The sequence below is a fragment of the Scardinius erythrophthalmus genome (genome assembly GCF_964197995.2).
Source record: "Scardinius erythrophthalmus genome assembly, chromosome: 21".
Lineage (NCBI taxonomy): Eukaryota > Metazoa > Chordata > Actinopteri > Cypriniformes > Leuciscidae > Scardinius > Scardinius erythrophthalmus.
Window position 1 is genome coordinate 18,597,353 of NC_138241.1, and position 27,211 is coordinate 18,624,563.

Consider the following 27,211-nt stretch of genomic DNA (forward strand, 5'->3'; position numbering starts at 1 on the left):
AATTTTCATTGACATCGAAAAAAGTCATGTGATTACATAATGTATGACACTTGTAATGCGTTTCTCTACTCATAACATCAAAAAGTAATCTTATTACATAACACGTTACTTGTTATGCGTTTCTTTACTCATAACATCAAAAAGTAATCTTATTACGTAACGCGTTACTTGTAATGAGTTTTTTTACTCATAACATCAAAAAGTAATCTGATTACGTAATGCATGTTACTTGTAATGCATTTCTTTACTCATAACATCAAAATGTAATCTGATTATGTAATGCGCGTTATTGTAATCTGTTCTTTACTCATAACATCAAAAAGTAATCTGATTACGTAATGCATGTTACTTGTAATGCATTTCTTTACTCGTTACATCAAAAAGTAATCTGATTATGTATTGCACATTACTTGTAGTTAATTACTTGTTAGATCAAAAAGTAATCTGATTATGTAATGCATGTTACAATACATTACTCATAACATAAAAAACAAATCTGATTATGTAATGCGCGTTATTGTAATGCGTTTCTTTACTCATAACATCAAAAAGTAATCTGATTACGTAATGCATGTTACTTGTAATGCATTTCTTTACTCGTTACATCAAAAAGTAATCTGATTATGTAATGCATGTTACAATACATTACTCATAACATAAAAAACAAATCTGATTACGTAATGCCTGTTACTTGTAACACATTACTTTACTTGTAACATCAAAAAAGTAATCTGAATGGGTATGCATGTTACTTGTAATGCGTTACCCCCAACACTGATCATTTCAGATGAGATTGAAAAAAAGTATCGCTAGGTTTTCTCAGGGGAGGGCTATGATAGAAATGTGCATGTCCATCTTGAACATAATCAGAATTATCAGCTAATAAGGGTAAATCTCCTTACTCTGGTGCACTGGAGGGAGCATCTGAGTGGTTTCCACAGTTGTACCTTGACAGGCTGTAGAAAATTCTGATGGAATCACGCCCTCATGTTCTGATATCAAAGATACGCAATGTGCAACTTGTATGAAGTTGTATGAAGCCTTTGCAATATTTCACATTTATATTTTTTGTATATATTTTATTGTTTTCACATGATTTGATATAATTGTATTGATTAGTTTGTTAAATTCACATACTTTATCTGTTTGATTATTGTCTTATATTTAATACAGTATATCTTCAGTTTAAACCTTAACCGCATGCTGTCCACTCAAGTGGACATCTGAAGATCTCTTTGAAAAATTTGTAAAAAAAATAAAATAAAAATCAATTCTTGTTTTTCATGCCCTAAGAGCAATAAAAACACAGAGGAAAAAAATCCTGACTGAGGTTATCATAATTCATGCATGAAAGGGTTAATATTATTACATTTGCTATCCCAGAAAAAGTATATAGGCTACAGACAAAAGTTGGAGTAGGTTTTCTCACTGGGTTGCAGTACTCGTTGTGTCCAGCGGCGTCGCTGTGGATGCGTGGGAAGTGTGAGCTGCATTATGTTGGTCCTCCACCGTCCCACAATCCATCTGTGCTGTCCACGTCCCCTGACTGATGATCATCTGTGATGGCCGCGGTTGAGCTGGCACTTTATCCGCGTGAAAACACAGCGACCCAAAACAACCCCGTACCAGAAACCAGCCTGACCACATGTGGATATAACCCGGCGACCAGGTCTTCGTAATTGCCGTGGATTTAACGCGTATAATCCGGCGTTTTGTCTTTGTTTATGTCATGAAGTTTTGAACCAGCTGGAATCCGGATCTGCTGCTGATTAATGATTATTACTTATATTAAACAAACCAACGCAAAACGCTAGTCTTTATTAGTTAGCCTGAGAGTACATGAAACCCTCGTTCGCGCGGTTCTGTTCTGTGAAAGGCCCGGGTCGGTGATTTAGGGTTAGATCCGGTTCGGCTCGTCATGTCATCCTGGCTGGGAGGTTTGGGCTCTGGCCTGGGTCAGAGTCTGGGTCAGGTCGGGGGAAGCTTGTCTTCGTTTACCGGACAGATCTCTAATTTTACCAAAGATATTCTTCTGGAAAGCGCAGAGGAAGTGGGAGGTGAGTTGACAACTGTCATGAATATCATAGATTCCCATACAGACTTTTAACGTTTTTGTACAGTCGGACAGCTGTTTTGTCAAATATGTGTTTTTTCATATCAAAGTACGGTATTTATTGTGCCTTTATATTTAGTGAGCACACCTGTAGGCTAGTCTGCTGAATGTGACAGTTTTATGTTGATTAGTTTATGGATACAGTCAGTCCAGAGATGCTTGAGAGTTCATTTCTCTGTAAAATGCACTGGTTGATTTTGTCTGACTGTTGAGATATGATTCTTTTGTCAGGTTTTTGAAGATGTCATTTTGTTTACATTGGCATCTCCTAAAAGAAATTAAACTTATTAAAGAGAAAGTCCTCTAAGAAATTATCATTCCTTACATTTTGATATTCCAAACCTTAATGACTGACTTTCTTCTGAGGAACACAAAATGAAATGTCTGCATCATCTTCCTTTCTATACATTGAAAGTGAATAGTGACTGAGGCTGTCATTACCTTGACATTCTCTGCAATTGCCATATGATGCTACAGTGCGCTTATATAATGGGATGAAGTAATTATAGTAAGACGAGTAAGAGGTTTGTTTGCATACAGCCGTTGAATCCCTATCAGAGATGTAGCTGTGGTTGGGTTTTAGTCACTCTATCTTAATCCAGAAAGTGCTGGAGTTTTCTTAGAACTTCTGTGGTTTCCTCTGTTTTCCCTTGTGAATGGGGACTTAATAATGAAGTAGGCCTACTTCGGTGGGTTTCTCTGTCTTGTTTCTTGATGTATATCTGCTCTATTAATTATGCAAACACTAAAAAAAACAAATGTACCAACAAAAACTGGTGTCATAAGTAAATATGCCCTTTTTGACCATTGGAGGAGTGGAACACACACTGAGAACTTTGATCAGCAGCTTCCAGCAAAGCAGACAGACCTTGAGTCAATCTGTCATGTCTCACGATGCATCGACCTGCCTGTTAGCAGAGAAACTTATTGTAAAGGCGTTACAGATGGTATAGTAGCAGGTCTTTGGCTGGCTGCCTGGAAGTGGCAGGTGTAACACCTGGTAGGGGTTTGTCCCATTCCACAACAACAGAGACCACCTACATGCAGTGTGCCCTTGAGCAAGGCAACACTTCTGAGGGATTGTCACTATTTAAGTGGACTGTTGTTTGTTGCATTAGATAAAGGCTACATTGAAGTGACTTCATCACTGTTTAGCCTATGTTACACAATATGAAATAGTTATTAAGTAGGTGCTGTTAACTTGTGTGGTTTTCTAGCTAAATGATTTCTGATTCAAGAACCATAAGATTCAAGCAATGAGACATGGCCATTGTGTCCTTGAGCCAGGTTTAGCTTCATGATACTTCAAGTGGATTATCTAACTAATAATGGACTTTTAATAAAGTTATTGCACTATACTACACCACCCCAATTGTTTTTTTTCACCCCAAGACTGTTCTGTAATTTCCTGATTTTATTTTTAGTTTGGTTTGAGTTCCTTAATGCTCAAATGTAACAATGTAAGACTTAGTTTCTCAATATTTTATGCATTAAATAATGAAAAAAAGTTTGCATTATGTGTGTTAGATTTGGCAGTGTGGTTGAGACAAGAGTATGCTTTGTGTGTAAATGTGTCTTGTTTGTCATGTGAACCTGAACTGAACCATGTTGAAATAGAGGCTCTATTTCTGTTTAGAGCTTGCAAAGGTGCTAACATGCTGTTTTTTCCACTCTTAAGAATTTTAAATACAGTATATTGTGCTCTTACTTATTGTTATTTACTTAAGAATCCTACAGAATCCAATCTGTATTTATTTCCAAGTGTACTCATCGGTTATATACAGTGCCCTCCACGATTAATGGCAGCCCTGGTAAATATGATACCAGGATCTTATCTTTATTTTACTTTTGATCTTTCATTCAAAAAATGTGCAAAATTCTAACCTTTCATTTAAGTAAAAGAATTGAATGTGGGGGGGAAATCACATTATGAAATAAATGTTTTTCTCCAAAACACGTTGGCCACAATTATTGGCACCCTTTTATTAAATACTTTTTGCAATCTCCTTTTGACAAGATACCAACTCTGAGTCTTCCCCTATAATGCCTGATGAGTTTGGAGAACACCTGACAAGAGATCAGAGACCATTCCTCCATACAGAATCTCTCAGATCCTTCAGATTCCCAGATCCATGTTTGTGCTTCTTCTCTTCAGTTCACTCCACTCATCAGGTCATGGGACTGGGACGGTCATGGCAGAAGCTTCATTTTGTGCTCCGCAACACATTTTTGTGTTGATTTTGATGTTTGTTTTGGATCGTTGTCCTGATGGAAGATCCAACCACGGCCCATTATAAGATTTCTAGCAGAAGGCATCAGGTTTTGATTTTTTATCTGTTGATATTTGATAGAATCCACGATGCCATGTATCTGAACAAGAAGTCCAGGACCTCCAGCAGAAAAATAGGCCCACAACATTAAAGATCCAACGGTATATTAAATTGTACACATGGGGTACTTTTTATCCTTGTGTTCACCAAACCCATCTAGTGTGTTTGCTGCCAAAAAGCTATTTTTTTAGTCTCATCTGACCACAGAACCCTGTGCCGTTTGAAGATCCAGTCATGTCTGACAATTAAATTAGCTGGAGTTTGTTTCTGGAAGAGCGAGGAGGATTTTTCTTGAAACCCTACCAAACAACATGTGAGGATGTAGGTTTTTTTTATTTTTTATTTTTTTGGCTTTCTGACCCCAAGACTCAACTAATCTCTGCAATTCTTCATCTGTGATCCTTGAAGAGTCTTTGGCCACTCAAACTTTCATCCTCGCCGTGCATTAAAACAGTATAGACACACGTCCTCTTCCTGGCAGATTCGTAACATCTTTAGTTGATTGGAACTTCTTAATTATTGCCCTGATGGTCAAAATGGGGATTTTCAATTCTTTAGCTATTGTCTTACAGCCACTTTCTATTTTGTGATGGTCAACAATCTTTTGCTACGCATCAGAACTATATTCTGTGGTTTTACTCATTGTGATGGATGATTAAGGGGATTTGGCCTTTGTGTTTCCTCATATTTAAACTCCTATGAAACACAAAGTCATAGCTGGACAGTTTCATGTTCCTAGTCACTCTGGTGTACTAAAAAAGGTAAATATTAATGGGAATATACTTCAGAGATATTTTACTCGTAAAAAATTCTAGGGGTGCCAATAATTGTGGCCAATGTGTTTTGGAGAAAAACATTTATTTCATAATGTGATTTCCCCCCCACTTTCAATTCTTTTACTTCAATGAAAGGTTAGAATTTTGCACATTTTTTGAATGAAAGATCAAAAGGATAAACGATGCAGATTTATTTTTTACAGCCAGTTTTGATCATATTTACCAGGGGTGCCATTAATTGTGGAGGGCACTGTACGTGTAATATTCTGCTGTGGCTGTGCAGCTGCTGGGAGGAACTTGATCCTCCATGTCCTCTGGAATGTTGGTATTTAAAGGGACAGTCACGCAACAATTGACAATACTGTCCATATGACATTTTTGTAGTCTCTGGGTGGATTTAATATGTCTCTACTCTACACACTTGGCAAAGATTGTTCACCTTTAACCAGTGAGGTCTTGTAGTTAGTCAGTGTAGTTAGTCATCTTCATCTCTCCTATGACTTGGAAATGTTGGACAGTTTACAGATGAACAGAAGGTCCCATAATATAAAAAAAGAGAAGTTTTCTATTTATGGAAATGGAAAGCATTTGTCAGTCTTAATTGCTGTACAATTGAGCTTTATGTACAGATGTAGGCTCAGCTATTTCAGAAACAATGACTTTATCTTCCTTTCTTACAGATTCTGCTGCGTCTGAGCTGCAGGTGTCCAGCTCTAGATTTCAAGAACTGGAGACTTCATATGTAACACAAAAATCCGAGGTGATTAATTTAGCACACAAAAAATATTATCTGCTAAATTATGCTGATATTTCTCTATTCTGTCATGAGACAATGTTTTGTGTGCTTTAAAAGGAAGACATTTTTACTTTAAATTATGTTGCGTAATGGAGTACAATTGAATGATTGCAGGATGAGTCATTTTAAAAAATTATGAATGAATTTTAAGATTTGTCAATTAAAAATGGTCTTTGTATGTTTATTTTTGTGTGGTTTAGTATGAGCGCTTGCGGAGACTCAACTCTGAGCTGGAGGAGAAGCTAGAGGCAGCAGAGATTCAGATCAAACAGCAGTCATTGGAAAACAGAACCCTCCTGCAACAAAAAGAGGTTTGGGTCAAAACTAACTTCACTTATGTTCTATTTTCTGACTTGAACATTTATCTAATATTAGTGCAAAAATTTACATTAAAAAAGAATCATAGTGATAGTTTTATGTCTGTGTTTGCTGTGAAGGTGGAGATCAGTCACCTCAAGGCTCGTCAGAGTTGTCTGCAGGAGGAGGTTCAGAAACTCCAACACTCTTCTCAAGCTGCGACCAGCTCATCCTTCACCGATGCTGCTGTGCTTCCCGTCACTACTGCTGCCACTACCACTACTTCGTCTTCCTTTCTGCACCGGTCCTCAGCTGTCCATCAAGGCTTCCATGGCGACGAGGTGGACCTCAGTGATGTCCTGTGGTCGCAGCAGGAAATTAACCGCCTTTCCAATGAGGTGCATCGTCTAGAGGCTGATGTGGCCCATTGGAGGAGAGTTGCGCAGGTCACTTTTAATTTTTACCTCGGATACAGTTTAACATAATGTCATGGTATAGCTATCGAACTGGAATTTTTTTCTTTTAATTTACCAGGCATCAAAGCTGCCAGGAGTTGATGGGAATGGAGACCAGGGTGAAGTTCTGAAAATGCAAAGAACGATCAAGGTGAAAAATCTTTTGAACTGTAACATAGAGTTTGAGCTTTGCTGTTGGTCAGCTCTCGGAATCAGGTTCTGTTTTAAACCCAATTCACGTTCGGACCCAAACAGGAGCTGAGAGAGGGAATGGCACGGGAGGTGGATGAGCACCAGCACGAACTGGCAGCTTTGCAGGATGCCCAGAGGCAGAAAATGGCTGAAATCTCAAAACGGCACAGGCAGGAGCTGGCAGAGTATGAGGAGAGAATCGAGGAGCTCGAGGAGCAGCTTCAGAGTGGTGAGGAGGAGCACTGATGCATATTTAAATTAGAGTCTGGACCTTTTTGTATTTTTTAAATGCAGTTGAAATTAGTTTTGAATTTAATTTGTATTTAACTTTAAAATGAACAGTTGAACTTTGAGTACAACGTTGTTTTTATCTCCCTCTTCCCCAGATGGTGGAAGTGCTGTCAAATCAACCACAGTGCAGGACTCCGCCAAACTTCAAGAGCTGCAATCGACCATTCAGTCTTTACAGGAGGAGGCGGAGCTTCAGCACAAACAGTACAGAGACCTAATGGTCAGATTGGAGGAGGCAGAGCATCATAAAGCCCAGATAAAGCAGGAGAAGGAAGTGGCCACTGCAGAAAATGCAGAATTGTTGCAAAATTACAGTCGCCTTCAGAAGTCTGTAAATGAACTCCAGGATCGAGTCCAGGAACAGGAGGGGAAGTCTATGCTGAAAGCCCAGCAAGACAATGAGATACAAACCCTGAAAAAAGCTCTGGCAGGTATAGAGAACCCCAGAAATTGTGTATGATCATTATGACTCTATGTTTATCATATCACATCATATATTGTTCTTGAATGGGAAATTCATAAACTGCTCTCTATTTACTGTTATATTTTTGTATTTTATTTTTAGGTGCAGAGAAAGAGATGGCTAGATTGAAGAATCTCAGTGAGGTAAATATGCTGAAAACCTTCCTCTGCACAGTTTAGAAGTTTGTGGCCCAAGAATATTTAGACATTTTTATTCATGCTTAGGATTTAAAGGGGTCATCGGATGCCCATTTTCCACAAGTTGGTATGATTCTTTAGGGTGTTCATGTTTGTAACATACTTTGGTTAAAATTCCTCAATGGTTGTGTAAAACAACACCCGTTTACCTCCTCAAAAACAGCTCTGTTCACAGCGACCTGTTTCGGGTGCATGTCTCTTTAAATGATAATCAGTAACTGCTCACCCCACCCCTCTCTTCTGTGGGGCGTGTCGACATAAGACATATAAAGTGTATATGAGCGGAGTGGAGCGGCAACAATTTTCCCTTCGCACTGAAAGCATTTAATAATCACTCCGCTCCAGGTTCACCATTTACCGCTCCACTCCTCACTCACTGATATCAGAAACACTGCTCCGTCTTCGCTCCATAAGGAAATTGTGTTTAAAGTATTGCTTTGAAATCTCACAAAAGTTCTGCTCATAGTAAACAAAACAATACTAGGAGAATAGTTTCAATGTGATTTATTAGATGGTGTGCAAACTTTTCCTATGACATGCTAAGCTTATTACATATCAGCATTAAAAGTTAAATAACATTGCTTACTATTTTTGGTGTATAAATGGCACGCGAAAAACAATTTGTGCTATAGATATGCACTTTCATTGAGATTGTGTTGCCCAATCATATTCAGCTTGAGAACTATAACCTCCCGCAGCTACTCATGTCCATCGGCGTCATCATAACCTTCACATTTTTTTCTGATTTGAGTGATCTATCTGTATCATGCTAGCTAAATGTGCTTAACGTGTGAATTCTTACTAAAAATGCAGTTCTATAATGGGCCGTTGGCATGAATTGTATTCGTGATGGAGCGGTCGTGGAGCGCTTTAGGAGCGAGTGAAAACCATGACGCTCCGACTTTAAAAAATCCATTCAAAATCACACCGCTCCCACTCCACTCCGCTCACATACTCTGCTTGGCAGACAGTATACAAACAGAATATGCTAATACGGGACAGTCCGTCAGTGGTCGTGGGCGGAGCATGAGCAATATGACATCATATTGCTCAGAAAATCCAAACAGCTTGATTATTGAGAGTGTTTAGGCTTTTTGAGGATTAAAAATAAAGGAGTGAATGAATTTTTTCCATTGTATGGCAGTGTGTCTACACACTGCAAAGACACATTTAAATGCATACACCATATAAAAGTGAATTTTTACATCCGATGTCCCCTTTAAGTGTAAAACAATTGATGTAAAAGTTAATTTGTGTTTAAAAGTAAACACCTGGGCTTATTCTTCAAATGGCATAATACTTTTTACATCGTTTTTTTTTTTTATTATTATTCAGAGCGGTCCTATAGGAGAAGTGGAACATGCTGACATTCTGGAGCTCAACACCATCATTGATACCCTCAGGACAGAGAAGGAAGAGATGGAGAGAGAAAAGGTTTGTATATGTTAACAAAGTTATGGTACACAATAATACATTCTTTCTTGTTTTTAATCAGAAGTTGCAGTTGCAGTTTTGAAAGGGCACTTGTGTGTTATCATGCAAAGGATAATATGTGCACAGTTACACTTTATTTGAAGGTGTCATTGTTACAGTGTAATTATATATTTAAGTACTGAGTGATATTAAAGGAATAGTTCACTTTAAAATGAAAATTCTGTCATCATATACTGACCCTCATGTTGTTTTAAACCTGTATGAATTTCTTTCTTCTGCTGAACAGAAAGGAAGATATTTAGAAGAATGTCAGTAACCAGGCAGTTTCTGGGTCCCATTGACTTCCATAGTAGGAAAAAAATATACTATGGAAGTCAATGGGACCCAGAAACTGCCTGGTTACTGACATTCTTCTAAATATCTTCCTTCGTGTTCAGCAGAAGAAAGAAATTCATACAGGTTTGAAACAACATGAGGGTGAGTATATGATGACAGAATTTTCATTTTAAAGTGAACTATTCCTTTAATGAACTACATGTACATACTATAGGGTTAGGGTAGGATTAGGGTTTGGTTGAGGATTAGTTGCATGTAATTATGCATAATTTACTGTTATTACTGTGGTAAGTACATGTAACATATGTAACAAGGACAGTGTAAAATAAAGTGTTACCATATGTGCTTTTCAGACAAACTAGTTTCATACAATTTTTATTTTTAGCTTGCGTTAGTTGAGAGACTGACCCTGGCCGAGGAGAGAGACAGGACTGGAGAGTCAAAGAGTGCTGTGGAACTGTCACAGGAAGTTTCAGACCTAAAGAGCCAGCTAGACAGACGGGACCAAGCACTAAAGCAAGCCCATGTTGATATAGAGACACTCAGTGCTGAACTGGAAGAACTGGACAAGCAGAACCAAGAGGCCACACAGGTATTCTTTTTAAGCCAATGTTCCATGGTTAAAAGACATAAAAAAAAAAATATTGGATCTGTTAAATGTGATTCAAATTTAAATTAATATACTGCATACTTTATTTTCCTTCTCCAGCATCTTATTGCAGTGAAGGACCAGCTGTCCATACAGAAAACACAGGCTGAGGCAGAAGAAGCCCATCTTCAGTCAGATCTCAGCTCCTCTCTTGACCAGAGACGGACTCTTCAACTGGAGCTGGAAGCCCATAGGGAGAAGCTAAGTCAAAGTGCCTTCTCCTTGAATGATCTGCACATGACAAAGCAGCAACTGGAAACCACACTAAAGGAGTTGAGGGAAAAGTTGTGCAAGTCACAGGATCTGGGCAGAGAACTGCGGCAGGAGTCCTCCGACCTCAAGAGGACACTTCAGGAGAGAGAGACAGAACTTATTGCACTTCGTGAGGAGTTAAGTCATTCTGGGGAGCAAGGGAATGAGTTCGAGGGACACAGGAAGGTACTTGAGGAAAGGGATAAAGAGATTCAGGACTTAAGAACAGAGTTAGCAGAAATGAAGACTTCCTTCGAAAGGTCTTCTTCAGAAGACTTTGAATTGAAAATTGAAAATAGAAAGTTGAAAGAAGAGAGCACTCAGGCTTTGGACAAGATAGACTATTTGGAAAGACAGATCCAAGATGGTCAAGCCTCTCTAAGCAGGATGTCCCTGGAGAAAGATACCCGCATTGAAGCCTGGAAACTAGAGAAAAGCCAGTTAGAGTCTGAGCTGAGTCAATCTGAAAAGCGACTATCAGATCAGGCCAAACAGTATCAACAAACCATCGATGAACTGACCAGAGCACGCTCTATGGATGCTTCTGCACTGCAGACCGAACATGAGCGAATGGTGAAAATGAATCAGGAGAAAGATCTCACGATTGCACAACTCAGGCGTGAGATAGAGCAGATGGTCTCTGACCACAAAGACACAAGCGAAATGTTGGACATCACTGTGGCAGGTCAAAATCAACTCACAGCGCTTCTGCAGGAGAAGGACGCCTTTGCCGAAACCCTGAAAGCTCAAGCTGTGGAAATGCAAAAGGAATTAGAGGGCAGTGTCTTGAGAGTAACTCAAGAGTGTGACTCTCTGAGAAAGTTAGTGGAGGAGAAGGACAAACAGCTTGGAGCCATGAAGGAAGATAACAGCCACCTGAAAGAAGAAATTGACCGTGTGAGGGACCAGCAAAGCAGACCGCAGTTATTGTCAGAGCCTCGGACACTGGACATCATCACAGAGCTTGAGGCCGAGGTGAACCAGCTCAAAGCTGCCAGAGATCAGCTCGAAGAAGAGGTCCAAGCTCTGAGGACGGTATCAGAGGAGCAGCAGGCCACAACGCTGCAGTCCCAGCGTTCTCTACAGGTGCTACAAAGTGAACTAGAGCAAGCACGGTCAAGACATGAACAAAGCTCTCTCAATTATGAAAGACTCATCCGTGCTAAGGATGAGGAGATTGTACTGCTTCAGTCAGAAGTGGAGGGCCTAAGCACACAAGGACAGAGTCAAATACAGTCCGTAGAAATCCTACAGGAGGACAAGACCCAGTCATTGAATGGTGAAAATGGTAACGAGAAACACGACCTTTCAAAAGTAGAGATTGAGAAACTAGTGAAAGGGATCAGGGAGAAAGAGACTGAGATTAACCAGCTAAATGAAAAAAACCTCTCTCTAACCAAGCAGCTTGACCAACTTGTGGTTGCTCAAAATGAGCTGGGAAAACTGTCACAAATGGTCCTCCAAAAAGATCTAGAAATCCAGGCGCTGCATGCTCGAGTGTCTGGTGGCAATGGTCAAGATGTGGTGTTCCTGCAGCAGCAACTGCAAGCATATGCAGTGGAACGTGAACAGGTGATGGCCGTGTTCAACGAGAAAACCAGAGAGAACAGCCAACTGCGCTCAGATTACCATCGAATTATGGACATTGTTGCAGCCAAGGAAGCAGCCTTGTTGAAGCTCCAGCAAGAAAACCAGCGGCTCTCCACCATGAGCGACCCTTCAGGCAGTCAAGAGATGTTTCGAGAGACCATTCAGAACCTCTCCCGCATCATCCGTGAGAAAGATATAGAGATTGACGCCTTGACTCAAAAATGTCAGACCCTGGTCTCAGTCCTTCAGACAACTGGCGTCAGCGATTCCGTGAGCGGTGGCTCAGGAGGCGTTAGCAGCAACCAGTTTGAGGAGCTCCTACAAGAACGTGACACCCTTAAACAACAAGTGAAGAAGATGGAAGAGTGGAAACAGCAGGTGATCACGACGGTGAGGAACATGCAGCATGAATCTGCTCAGTTGCAAGAGGAGCTCCTCAAGCTTCAGGGGCAGGTTTCTGCCGACAGCGACTGCAGCTCAAAGCTCTCGGTGGATTACTCCAGACTTATTCAAAGCTATGAGCAGAAAGAGAAAAGGCTAGGATTGCTGAATCAAGAGCTGGCACAGGTGCAGCAGACCATCAGCCAGCTGAGCAGCACCAAAGACGTGCTACTTGGGAAGCTAGGCAGTGTCAAGCAATCTCCAGAAGTTTCTGCTATGATTGCTACCCAGGCTTTTGCTCCTCCAAAGCTGAAGGAGGCAGCACTACCAGGCCAAGATGAGAGTGTACATCAGGAGTTGCAGTCAATGCAGAGAACATTAGCAGAGAAGGAGAGCATGATAAGAACTCTGCAGGAAAACAATCATCGCTTGTCAAATTCTGCATCTCTGTCTGAAAGTGAGCAGAGAAGCCATGCAGAGGAGCTCAAGCATGCCAGAGAGAAGCAAGAATCGCTACACCGCTCCCTCAGAGAGAAAGATCTACTCATTAAGACCAAGGGAGACCAGCTCAGTCAGGTGACTTACAATTCTGATTTCTTGAATGGATGGTAGGGAAAGCTGTAAGATGTGCAGTACCTTAGATAGATCTTATGTGCCATTTTTTATTTTTTTTTTTCTGTACACTCTAGGTGAGTGAAAATTTACGTAACCGCGAGAATGACAACGAAGTCTTGAAGCAGGCTGTGACGAACCTCAAAGAGCGTGCGCTGATCCTGGAACTGGATGTGAAGAAATTAAAGGAGGAGAATGAAGCGATAGCAGCAAAAGCTCGTGAGAAAGAGACTGAGTTCCGTGCCCTGCAGGAGACCAACATGCAGGTGTCCCTGTTGCTTCGGGAACGAGAGTTTCAGTTCAGTGCTGTGAATGAGAAGGCCATTGCCATGGAGAAGATGCTAAAAGATAAAGAGCAGGTTTGTTTGTTTGTTTGTTTGTTTGTGTGTGCTGTTAAAATATCTTATCCTATCCTAAGTTAACTCTTTCCCCTCCAGCGTTTTTTAAAAAAGTTGCCAACCACCGCCAGCGTTTTTGATCTTTTTTCTAGCTTTATGCATGCTTTTTTTTTATCAATACTTGATATATTAGTTTTTCATAAAAAAAAAGACATATGCATATGATTATGATATTGATTCTTTCTGGAATATCTTTGCATGTGTTTTGATCAGGAGATTCAGTACTCTCCCAGAAGATGTGTAATAGTGCCCCCTACCTTATAACAAAGAAAACATGGAAAGCCAGAAAATTCCGTCAATGGAGGGGAAAGAGTTAACATCCAGAGATGACTGTATGGTTTCGTAACCATGATTATTTTAGAAATTCCATTTTGGTTCAGAAATTACATCATTTAACTTTTAAAATTTTTATGAGTTATTTTACTAGAGTTATAACTGCTGTAAATTCACAAGAATAAATTACTTTTTAAAATATATTAAAATGTACACACCCCAATCTTTTGAACGGTAGCAACTTTTGAATTTTATTTTACATACAGTGCCCTTTTATGTGTGTTGTGAAGTTAATCTGTTCTGCCTTTCTCTGTGCTGTAGGGTAAATCTGGTGAGCTGAACCAACTGTTGAATGAAATTAGGTCCATGCAGGACAAGGCAGTATTGTTTCAGCAGGAAAGAGATCAAGTGATGATGGCCCTCAAACAGAAACAAATGGAGACGTCTGCTCTGCAAAGTGAGGTAACAAAGACCAAGATTACACATGCTACAGTCTCCCAATTATCTTTAATACCTATTGCATCCATTACAAATATATTAATACTAACAGAGGAATTATTGTACTCCCATGTTCTTTCTGTGTAGCTGCAACATACGCGTGATAAAGAGCAGCGCCTGAAGCAGGAGGTGGAGCGTTTGCGCAACCACCTGTTAGAGATTGAGGATTCGTACACACGTGAGGCTTTGGGAGCTGAGGACAGAGAGGGAGAGCTGAAACGCAGAGTGGCACTCCTAGAAGAGAGGCTGGCGTCCTCCTCTAACGCCGTGGAGAGCGCAAGGTGGGAGTAAGAGGGTTTTTGTCTGTTGGCAAGACTGTTTGGTCCTAACCAGAGTTTGCTTCCAACACACTCCCTCGCTTTTGCTTTCACACCAATTCATACCAAGTAGAGCAGCACGATTCTGGATAAATTGAGAATCATGATTTTTTTTTTTTTTAAATAGAGGTCATGAATCTCCTATGACTCTGAACAGACAACTAAATAAAACTAGCAACTTACTGCAGTCTATTTAAAAATGTTTAAAAACTGTATGCTTGCAGCCAATTTTTTTTATGTACCCATTGTATTGTTTATGGCTTCACCAATGTCTGTGTGCATGTAGTCAGCAGGCAAGCATGCAGGTGGAGTCTCTTCAGGAGCAGCTAAATGGTGCTGTCAGACAAAGAGATGAGGCACTGATTCAGCTCCGTTCCACTCAGGATCAGGTCAACCAGTATGCAGTGTCACTTTCTAACCTGCAGATGGTGCTAGAACAGTTTCAACAAGGCAAGAGTGTACATTATTTTTGCTATTCCATTTTTGGTATAATTTATGAAGCAGTTTTTCTTGTATGGAATGATGACCATTAAAGCAATTCCAAATATTGATTAGAGTGTACATTTTCAGATTTTTTTTCTTTCCTTTTTTAAAATGTTTGAATTAAGAGAGGAATCTGCAATTTTTCAATCCTGAACAAAGTTGACATCTTTATCTGTCTTTACAGAAGAAAAAGCCATGTACTCAGCAGAACTGGAAAAATACAAGAGAGAGAAAGAAGAGTGGAGAAATAAAGCAGAAAATTTTGGGGATCAGGCTGCCGCTCTGCAAGTCAGTTCAAACCTCTGTTCTTTCTGCACTCTGCTTGACACAAGTATTTATATCATTGCTCAATGTCTGTGTGTGTAATCTTAGATAAACCTGGATGAAGCGAACGCAGCTCTCGAATCTGCCTCCCGCCTCACTGATCAGCTGGACCTCAAAGAGGAACAGATAGAAGATCTGAAGAAACAAGGTGAGACAGTATGTCATCAACTGAATGACTGTTGAAATCAGTGCTGGAGAACTTTCTTTAAAAAAATCAGCTCAGCATTTCACCTCATTGTGTAACTAGGGCAGTGCTTCTCAACCTTTTGACTTGAAGGCACCAGTTGTCCGACACAATATTTGAAAAAGGAAAAAGACAAATACAGAAAAAAAATGAGAAAAAACTAACACTGAGTATCAGCATTTATTTCCTGATTCAGTTTGATTCTAATTAAGAATTTATTAACATATATTTCTCTCCATAAACGCATCCACTATACTGTGGAGATGAGAGTCGGCATAGTCATCTTCATTTTTGTCACCGTCATTGACATCATTGGGGGCAAATTTTTATTGCATTTCATTTTGGTACCTTCATGATCCTGTGCTGTACAGCACTAATAATATATCCATCACACCAGACACAACCCCATAAAATGTTGAGACGTAGAGTGCGCCGCAAAATGACACATGATCTGAGATTAGGTTTGTAGCACTGTAAACCATTTTTCTGAAGAGTCTTGTGAATGTCAACAGGACTAGGAACATCAGGAACCATTAAATTATGTTTGACTCTTTGAGACTGTGGTTTAAGTTTGATTAATATCTTTGCAGACACTAAAACACACTTGTGCGTTTGTGGGAGAGATGCCAGGTCTGTAGATGGTATAGATGTTTAGCATTCCTTCGCATCCTCCTTTCTTTCAGAGAGAAAATATTTATGGCATGTCAGTAGCCAAAGTGTGTAGACACAGATTCTCTTTTTCCATCCACCCTGCCTTTCTATCACAGCCATCCCTTTCTTCTCTGTTCGTATCAAGCCCCAAATCAACAATGCGGTGCTTTCGGTCTAAGAGGGAGAGGAAGGTGAAGGATGAGCGCTGGGATTTTTACTGCATCTGTCAAAGAACGACTGAGGAGAACGTAGACAGAATGATCGAGAACGGTTAATTTTTGCTTAGCAAAGCACAAGTGCAGCCGACAGACATTCCAGGGTGTTTAGCGCAGACAGGAACTCTCTCACCCTCTCTTATCGCTGAGTTCATGTGGTCTCTGGAGGTAAAGTCTCAGAGGAAAAGAGCCGAACCGCCAAACCTGCTGGACCAGTGAAGGGGTGTCGGTGATAAAGGCATTTAGAGCACGTCATACTCACACACTTCCTTGTCATTACTCCATGAGACATTCCCAGACACACTTAACCCAATACCACTGTTATTGCTGTTTATGTTAAGGTGCGCACACACATACTTATTAGTTCTATTCAAACACTTGTTCTCGACTGTTTGCATTAATGGATAACAAAGTCATACCACCTTCTGCTGAAAGCTCTCTCTGCATCTCACAAATACAGTGTCCAAAATGAACTCTCACCAAGTGCAAGTAAAATTGACTTTGGCTCAAAATAAAAGACTTACTTGCCGGTGGCTTGTAACTTTATAAGGAACTTAATAGTGGTGTAATTCATTTTGACTTTTATGTTTTTGAAAGAAGTCTTTTATGCTTTCCAAGGCTGCAATTATTGGATCAAAATTACAATAAAGACAGCAATATTGTGAATTACAATTTAAAGTGTAATAACTGTTTACATTTTTAATTTGTATTTATTCCTGTGATGGCAAAACAAAACAGTCATTACTCCAGTCTTCAATAAAAAGTATTAATTTCGTACATTTTGTTACTGACCCTAAAGCTCTTTTGAACTTAAAACATGAAAACACAACTGTGTGTGTGAAATTCAGTTATTTTAACTAACAAAAAAAAATCACTTGTGTGTGTGGAAAGAAAATGGACCCTACACACACACTTTAGACACAAAGCCTTATCTGATAGAAGCCAGACATTATCAAAAGTAAATCATTTCTTTATTAAGGTGTTGGTTTTATGAATTAGCCATAACTCATGACCCAAACTGTGACAGCAATGAAGGATAAAATAACACATGATACTCAAACCTGTGCTTGTGTCTGTTTTGCAGTGGATGTGAGACAGGATATGTTGGAAGAGGCTCAGAGGAAACTGATGAACCTCCTGAACACCACCGAAGGCAAAGTGGATAAGTGAGTCCAAAACACAGTCTGCATTGGAAACATATTTCATATATATTTAGATCCAAATATTTTCAAAAGGGTGTTCCTGTGAAAAATCATCTAACATCATTAATTGCTGACGCAGGGTTCTGATGAAGAATCTTTACATGGGCTATTTTCATACCCCCCGAAACAAGCGCTCTGAGGTGCTGAGGCTTATGGGTAATGTGCTTGGGTTGGACCGAGATGAGGTGGGCGAGGTAGGTCAGCGCTCTCTGCTTCTCATCATGTACATTTCTTTTTATCCTCCCTTTTGCATTCACTTTTTTTAATGTATTCGTCTTCACAAATGCAAATGGTGCACGTGCCTTTGGATTCACATTCAGTGAATGTTATGTCCAATTTTTCAAAGAGGAGGAGCAGCCTCCTTCACTTTTTTTCATTTCCTCCTCCTTTCTGTCTTACCCTTGTTGTAAAATTCCTTTGACTTTTCATCAGTCTCAAATGTGGCTCTGCTCCAGACCTCATCTCACCTCTGAAACTCGATGGTTAAACAAGTGTGGATTTAATATTTGACCTCCTGATGTTCGGTTCTCCGCCCAGCCTTGTTTTTTTTTTCAACTATCTCATGTTTGATGTCAGCATTGAGGATGTTTATCAGATGTTAAAAAGATTTTTCCACTCATCTTACCTCATGTGTTTAATTTGGCGCAAGCCTCGAGCTGCCCACGCTGGTCTTGTTGAAAAAGGTTCTTGTCTCGAGTTCTTTGAAGGATGACTTCAAGTTGCGTTTAGTCTTCGTTGGTAATCAGGGTATAGAGACTTCTGCTCTTCCAGCCAGTGCTAAATGACATGTCAGCATCCCCGGAAACCCTGCACGCATATGACCACATTCATTTGGCAGACTGCTAATAGGGCTGATTTGTTTTCTATTCGAATATCTGTTTTTCCGTTTTGATCCTGGTGGGGCTGAATTTCTCAATAACTAGGACAGATCAGTTCTGATGATAAAGCAGGATGTGGCTTAATTTTTTTCTTGGAAAATCCGTAATCTTTTAGCCACTATCCTCAAAGGGTCAAAATCAGTATGGAATTTTTCCTTTTGCAATGAATTACGCTGCAATTGTTCACAACCCCATATTTCTGAGTGAAACGGGATAGTCAGCGAAGGGGAAAATGGGAATTAAAGGAATAGTTCACCCAAAAATGAAAATTTATTTAAATAAAAAAAGAGTAACACTTGACAATGTATGTGTATGACGTAGGATGTAGGAGTAGCGTAAGCTTTGACACCTCTCGCGGTTCAAACAAATAGGGCTGGGCAACCGCGTTCGTCATTACGTTGTGCGTCAAGTTCAAGCCAAGGGTTACTCTTTTGGCGTAAGTCGACTTGCTAGTTATTTTAGTCAATAACGTTTTAAAAATGGATATTTTTCTTACTCGAACGCATCGCTTCACTTCAGAAGACCTTTATTAACCCATATGAGCCGTTGCGAGCATTTTATCATGGATGGATGCGCTTTGATGGACTTCCAAAAAAATACACCCATTGACTCCCATTATAAAGCTTGGAAAAGCCAGGACATGTTTTTATATAACTCTGATTGGATTCGTCTGAAAGAAAAATGTCATACAACTAGGATGGCTTCAGGGTGCGTGAATCATGGGCTAATTTTCATTGGATTGTTCCATACCAGAATGGAATCAGACTGAACATGATTTTGCTGAAACAATACCTAATTTGCCATTTTGCTCAGTGTTTTTTTTTTTTTTAGGATTATAATTAATTATTCATATTTCACTTTTGAGCTAATTTGCTACAATAGTATAACTAGTTGTAATTAATTATAAATATTTGGATCAGTTAATATATTTAACTTGATGAAGCAGAATTGATATTACAATCTATTAACCTGTTCATCCAGTGAACTCTCAGTATTAATCGTCTATCAACGTTTGTGGCCACAGAAAAATAACTTTCTTTTTTTCTTTTGTGCTAATCAAGAGCATGTGGCTGTAATCACATCGTTAAAGGGACTTGCAAGCAGTGACCACAGAATCAATTCTCGCATGAATTTGCACAGAAATTTGATTTAACTAAATCACAAATAAATAACTAGTCTAAACAAACACATACACACAATCACGCATACATGGGCAAATGGAGAGTGAAAGCAAATGAATGAAAGCTATGGAAAGGAGTCAGTTAACCACATTATACAAGCTTATGCTAAACCTCTGTTTAGTGAGTTAAATGTACGATATATTTACAATGCCTTAGCTGTTGAACGAGCGCCCGGAAGCAGTCGCAGGAGAAAGTCTTTCTGGTTCAGTAGTTCGATGATGATGAAGTTGAAGTCAAGTTCTTCCGGGTTGAATGAAGAAATGGCAAACTTGCGATGTTAGCCTGATTCTGTCGTTGTCGGGAGAGAGGAAAGTTATGACGTAGCTAGATGAGAAGGCCCTGGCGGCACGGGTGCACTGGCTCCAGGACCAAGTGAGGTCCCACACAAACACCAACCAGAATAAGAGCAGGAGAGTGTTAAAGTGTTAAACCTTTAACTTCCGCAGAGGTCGATTTGGGCTTGACCTAATGCTAGAGGTGTAATTTTCAAGTGGGAAAAGTTACTTAATTTAGAATCTGACTTGTTTGTTGAGCATTTTGTGTCCCTTCATACTCTGAATTAATATAAGCATACAATGCATGCTATGAGGAGGTGATGTACACTAATGTGTAAGATACTAAACGAGGATTATTTTGATATCAGGCATGATATAGACGTTACATAAACTAGTAGTTCTATCATAAGGCACGCATAAAATATTATACAATACAAAAAGACAGTAATGATACACACAATGTCCTGGATAAATGCATGTTAATTCATGGAAAGGTGTGTCTATGAATTAATGGAGAGAAGTAAATTTTATGGGCCTATGTCTATCTTTCATATGGCCTGTGCTGTTGCATTTGACCTCCTTCCACATTTTTTTGTGTCGTCTTATCTCGCTGGCGTGCCTTTGCTGCCATGGTTACCAGGGGCCTGTTCTTCTCTTTTGGGGGGGTTGTCACAGACACCTTGGCACTTAGTTTTGTCGTTGGGTGAGGGGGTTTTCTGGATTATTCATTAAATGTAATGAATAATTGTGTTTGATTAGTGCAGCCACTTTCCTCTTATAGTCTTCATTAATATACTGAGGAGTAAGCAATAGTAGATGAACAGACAGTAGGCAGAAATCAGGAGTTACAGAGGAAGAAAGAGAGAGACTGCCTGGGAGACGGACAAATACTGAATTAGATGACGGGCCCATGCCAATCCTGCACCTAAAGCATTTCCTTACCCGCAATCCCTTAGAAGTAGGCTGGGGTCTGGCAGGAGAGACTCCAACTATTCGGTAAGTGGTGAGCAGAATTACCCAACAGCCCCAAGAGAAGAAAGAGAGAGAAGGAAAGTAATTGTGTGTGTGTGTGTGTGTGTGTGTGTGTGTGTGTGTGTGTGTGTGTGTGTGTGTGTGTGTGTGTGTGTGTGTGTGTGTGTGTGTGTGTGTGTGTGTGTGTGTGTGTGTGTGTGTGTGTGTGTGTGTGTGTGTGTGTGTGTGTGTGTGTGTGTGTGTGTGTGTGTGTGTGTGTGTGTGTGTGTGTGTGTGTGTGTGTGTGTGTGTGTGTGTGTGTGTGTGTGTGTGTGTGTGTGTGTTTCTGGGTCACACAGTCCACTTTCCATTTTAACCCATATTTTCTTTCTCCACTCCTCCCCACACCTACACATTAAGTTTAAGTTTCCACTCAAGACCTCTTTGTTTACAACTCTAAAGGCTAAAAATATTCCCGGTCTGTTTCTTTTCTTTTTGGGGGGGTGGGGATAAAGTCTGATTCAGTGTTTTTATTTAAAAGATAGCATTCATTTGCTCTAGTCTGAGTGCTCTGAGGACACTGTTTTTTTTCTGTATCAGTATTTCGCTGAACTTTGTACAGTTATCTTGTCTAAGTGAGAGGGGAAAAATACAACTTTCTGAAACACAACCAAAGACAGCACACACATAAACACTCTCTCTGACTTATGACGTCTCTTTTTGCAGTTGTTACAAGAAGAGGGCAAGAGTGGGATGACCGGATGGGTCTCGAGTTGGCTGGGAGGCAGAGCCGTTCAGAGTGTTCCCAACACCCCCCAAAGGCCTACACACGCACAAAACCTTAATTCGGTGGGCACACATGCTAATACACACATACATTATTACACAAGTGCATCTTCCACTTACACTAGTGTCTGTGTTTAAAGTCCTTCTCTGAGATGTTCGTGAAGTTCCTGGAAGTAGAGTCTACTCCTGCACTCCCTGCCCCTAAACTGCCTGTTTATGACATCAAGCCCCTGAGTGCGCCCCCACCTGGCCGGAGTACTGCTAACGCACCTGCATCAGGTATAACGTCTCATAAAAATAGGGATGTGCGATACATTACTACCATATCGGTTATTTCTTAATTTTTTTATTGGTACTGGCTCATGTGTGAGTTTATTTTTTTTAATGGATCGGTATCAGCCGATATTGGATATTTAAACGTGCATCATAATTTCCCCTATTTTTACGTTTAAAGGTAATTTTTTAAGATTTGAGTAAGTTTTCTTAAGTAACACTGTTAATGTTTAATTTTTCTTTTTAACTTATTCAGACAAAATAGTATAGACCATTTGTCAGTTATCAGCTATAACATGAATATCTTTCTATGAATATCCTATTCACACTAAGGACAGTAACTATAAAGTTTTAATGATCATTATAATTCCACGAGTATTGGGAAATCCACACCACAGCTATAACAATACCAACAGAGGAACAATATTGTTAAAACTGCTTTCAGAATGATTTTTTTTTCTTCTGATGAACGATAGAAACATTGACAGCCAATCAAAATCCACCCAACTTAAAAGAGCATGAGCATTTTAAGCGACAGACAGCTACAGCATGCACTTAGACTACGTCTGCTTTAATCCGGATACATTTGAAAACAGCGTTTTCTTTAAAAACTTTCCGTCCACACTAGCGTTTTCCGATGTTTTAGTGTGGATGAGAAACATTTGGAAAATGCCTGAAAACGCTATATTCAACTTACTGTGCGTAAAGCCTCACAAAAGCTCTCTGAGATGATACAGACGGAAAAAATAAATAATAAAGTTATCGCGCAATTCCTCAAAAAATATCTCACCTTTACTGATGAGTCCAGGTCGCACTCAGTCACCATATATTTGGTCTAAAACGCAATTGCTCTCATGTATTGCCGCAGGACAGCAAATGTGAGTACATTTTCTGTCATCTTTGCAGGACTGTGATATGAATAGTGTGCAAAGTAATATATTTTAGCAACAGTGTGAAAGTGAATAGCACATAACAGGCACGGTATGAACGGTATGAATATGGTACGGTAGGAAATTAAATTAGATTTAATAGAGGATTTTAACTGTGACAAGAGTATTGACAGGGCAGTTTACATGACGGGATGCATGCGACAGATCCGTCCGATAAAGATGACGAAGTAGTATTTCCCAAAGTTGCCTACTTTTTTGCTACACATTCAAAAGTAAATACATTTTCTTCACAAAAAAAGTACATACTTTTATGGCGTAGTGTAACTTAGGCGAATTGGGACGCAGCATATGGCTTTACACATGACGATCTCTGATTGGTTTTAGGAGTTTTAGGTCTATCCAATTGTGCCCAGAGGCATTTGAGCGACGTCCGTTGGTGACGCCCCTTTGGAAATTAGTGATTAAAGGAGCTTTGCCAGACCATATCTCAGTTACTACTGAGAATGCTCTGGTTTTAACCAGGCTAGTTATAGTTATCTTTCTTTGCGTGAACAGGCCTGTATATTTGTGATCGCTTCTAACGCTGCTCATGTTCTTTCAGGTGTTTCAGGCCCAGGTAAGCGCACTGGGGATTCAAACCCTTTCCTGGCGCCCCGCTCTGCTGCCGTACCCCTTCTCAATCCCGCTGGTACAGGCAGCACTGCAGGAGCTGGGGGACACCTGCTCATGAAGCCCATCTCAAACGCCCTGCCAACGTTCACACCTGTACCCGTGTCAGCTGAGTCCAGCGGTGGGGCCGTGCTGAAAGATTTACTCAAGCAGTGATTGTCCACCTGCACTGCCACTCACAGCACTTTAGCTTATCAGGACACTACGTTCCAGCAGATGGAACAGAAACTGGGCCATGTCACGGATTCAAATATTTACTAAAATGGCTGATTGCCATTAGATTGAAAAAGATAAAGCATCTAAGGGCTGCCCGGGCTCGTTAAATTTGACTAAATTGAGTCCTGAGTTTGACAGAATCAAAGATTACATTATCGAATATTCTTGTGACATTATCCCAACATTTATTTAATGTCGTGCAAACATTCAGCGTCTCATTTTTAGACAAAGAGTGGTGTTTAATGTTTTTCTAGTGTGTTGAGAGACTGTCTGATGCTGTCTGGCATCCACTACACAAATGGATTTATTAAACTGTTTCCACTTCTGCAAAACTACCTACTCTTTCAAAATCCTCCCTTTTTAAGTGCTATGAATGGTTGGCTGTTTGGTGTGGCAGGTACAATAACAGTTAATCAAGAAGTGACATTTGATCTTGGATTTAGCACATGCTCCCATGCAGTACAAGTGTGCAGTTATTTATTTGTACATCGATCATCATCATATTTTCCCTGCTTATGCAGTTGTGATAAGCTAAAATGTATCTGCAATTTTCAGATTTCTTTCTAAGGTAGAAAGATAGATTATGTATATACAATTTGACAAAAAAAATATTGCACACATAATGGAAGTATAAGAAGGAACGAGACGATTAAAGTGTAAAAATGACCTGTACATTTTAAAATGGGTGTTAATAGATTAAAACAGCGGACTTCAAACCAAATATTTCTTTGAGGCCTAATATAAAGTGGATTTTTTTTAATAGAGAAAATGGCCTTAGTAAATCTCTTTTTGGTTACTATATCTTTCATAACAGTTAGGTGCACTTGATTATATAGATTTAGGATAGATTTATACATTTTGCGCTGGTGTTTATTTAAAGTTGATCAATCTTTTTGAAGTTTTGAAAGATGGCTCATGAAAGTGATATTCAACAACAGTGTTTCTCTTTTCTGCAGAATAAACTCTTCTCTACATATTTTTGCATTTTTCTGTTTTCGCTCTTGTGCTTGTCTTTTAGTTTTATTTATTTATCTTTTGAGCGCTCGGCTCTAGTGCTTTTTTTTATATCTCAGGATAGCTATGCAAAAGGAACTCTTGCTGTTTGGTAATTAATTAGTAAATCCTCTTATCCTGAAATTGTATTATTTTCCATATATTCTACAAGACTTATAGGGGTATGTTGATCTTTGCCTCTTTTTTTCTCCTGCAGACTATGTAATCGCAAGGCTGTAATTTAAAAGTCCTTATGGAGGCAGTGGTGTAGAGCATTATCAGACCAGATTAACCTCAAAAGGGAATGTCCGTCTCTCCCAATATGTCTCCAGGGAAAACCCTGTCTGGAATTCCAATTGTAGTGTAACCGCGTCTAATACAGCGGTCTGTTCTCTGTAATCTGGTGCGTAGATTCTTGGAACATTTAACCAGTTTAAATCTATATTGATATTGACATCCAGTTGTGGATGTACAGTAGTGGCCAAAAGTGATGTCTGGAGGGGATGTGTTTTAATGACCCTACAAGTTTGATTAAATCGTCAAAATATGAGGAAAATATTTTATATTTTTAAATACGAGGGAAGAATAAAACCCTAAACTTGGTCAATGTATTTATCTCACCAAATTATTTGGCAAAAAAAGAAAAGCGGTTTTATTGTACTATGCAAACAGGTTACAGGTTTTGTTTTACTATGCAAAAATATTAAAGGGGTGGTTGATTATGATTTCACTTTTCTAACTTTAGTTAGTGTGTAATGTTTCTGTTTGAGCATAAACAACATCTGCAAAGTTACAACACTCAAAGTTCAAAGCAAATGAAGATATTTGCTTTTAAAGAAAACGCTTTTTAAGGACTACAACAAATGGCGGTAGGGACTACATGACATTCCTCCCGGGTTAGTGACATCACCAACCCTAGAATTTACATAAACCCCGCCCCCTGAACACGATTTATAGATTATCATGACAGAATATGCTAATCAATGACTAGAAGATAACTACACATAAGCTACATAAATTCACCAACTAAACATTAAGAAATGTCCCGTTGCATTCTACATGTTGTCACTACATCATTGTCTGACTCCGGTTTGAACATAAGGCTAAAAGTTTTTGAAATTTTCAGTGCATGTCTGTGTGAGTGCAAGCTGTTGAAGCTCCGCCCTCTGTGCCGGGAGCAGCAGCTCATTTGCATTTAAAGGAACAGACACAAAACGGTGCGTGTTTGCTCACCCTCAAAAAGTGACAACTTGCTATATAAAAATATCTGTGGGGTATTTTGAGCTAAAACTCCACATACACACTCTGGGGACATCAGAGACTTATTTTACATCTTGTGAAAAGGGCATTATACCACCCCTTTAATAGAAAAACAAACAGCTCACAGAAAAAAAAAAAACTCATGCATTGACTACAACATTATCAGTTATTAATATTTTGTTGGTTCTTGTTTTTGCATGTGTTTGTAATTTGGCGTGTTTCATTGCTTTATCACAAATAAAACAATTGACTTCAAGCACAACTACGCAATACCAAACTACCTTCAAAAGTTCAGGGTCAGTATGTTGTTTTTTTTGTTTTTTAAAGAAATTAATTATCTTGCTACTAATCCTTTTGCTTGCTTTATTCAGCAAGGATGCATTAAATTGATCCAAAGTGAAGAAAATACTTTATTCATCAAAGAATCCAGAAACAAGCATGATGTTTTCCAAAAATCATTACTAACTCTGATATTAATAAGAAATGTTACTTGAGCACCAAATCAGCATATTACAATGCAGCATATGCTATTGATAATTCAGCTTTGCCATCACAGGAATAAATTGCGTTTTAAAAATATTGAACTGGATCAAATAAATGCAGACTTCATGAGCATAAGAGACTCAAAATAATAGTGTATGTAATGATTTGAATGAAAAAGGGATTTATTTGGCACTGTTTTCATGGTGTATTATGTTGCAATGTGTTAAATTCAGCGCAGGCAGCTGTATTACTGCTATCTCATACAAACATACACCATGTAAACAATTACTTTGCTATAATGGCACATTTGAATTCTAGAAAGTATCTGTGGTGCTCTGAAGCAAATCCGTTGCACTATGGTGGAAACACTCTCAAGGTGTTGGACATAGTGAATGTAAGCAGGTGTCAGATTTTAATGTGAACGTTGCTCACACAGCACTCACAGAGCCAGACAAAATAACCCTGCCCTCACCAGGGAACACCTGCTTCAGCCTCCCACATTCCTTGCAGACATTTTTTTCCCCGCTGTTAGATTGTGTACATTTGAACCGTCATAACTCTGCTGTCTGTTTTATCAGCGTCAGATCAAGTCTAAACCTTTTTTATATCTCAAGATCTCCACCCAGATGGGCTTTTGCCCAGAGGGT

The 27,211-nt window shown here is 39.4% G+C and overlaps 1 protein-coding gene across 1 annotated transcript; it reads left to right on the plus strand.

Annotated features, from left to right (window-relative positions):
• Positions 1 to 1,520: 1,520 nt before the first annotated feature.
• On the plus strand, positions 1,521 to 26,341 carry trip11 (thyroid hormone receptor interactor 11). The gene is made up of 22 exons (XM_081350493.1): positions 1,521 to 2,057; positions 5,900 to 5,979; positions 6,216 to 6,326; positions 6,453 to 6,758; positions 6,847 to 6,918; positions 7,023 to 7,188; positions 7,346 to 7,681; positions 7,816 to 7,856; positions 9,246 to 9,344; positions 10,066 to 10,272; positions 10,390 to 13,128; positions 13,242 to 13,523; positions 14,157 to 14,297; positions 14,421 to 14,614; positions 14,937 to 15,100; positions 15,318 to 15,421; positions 15,506 to 15,605; positions 17,592 to 17,673; positions 17,789 to 17,903; positions 21,721 to 21,843; positions 21,921 to 22,059; positions 23,545 to 26,341. The coding sequence occupies exons 1-22, from the start codon at positions 1,919 to 1,921 to the stop codon at positions 23,766 to 23,768; spliced, it is 5,964 nt and encodes a 1,987-aa protein (XP_081206619.1). The 5' UTR covers positions 1,521 to 1,918; the 3' UTR covers positions 23,769 to 26,341.
• The last annotated feature ends 870 nt before the right edge of the window (positions 26,342 to 27,211 follow it).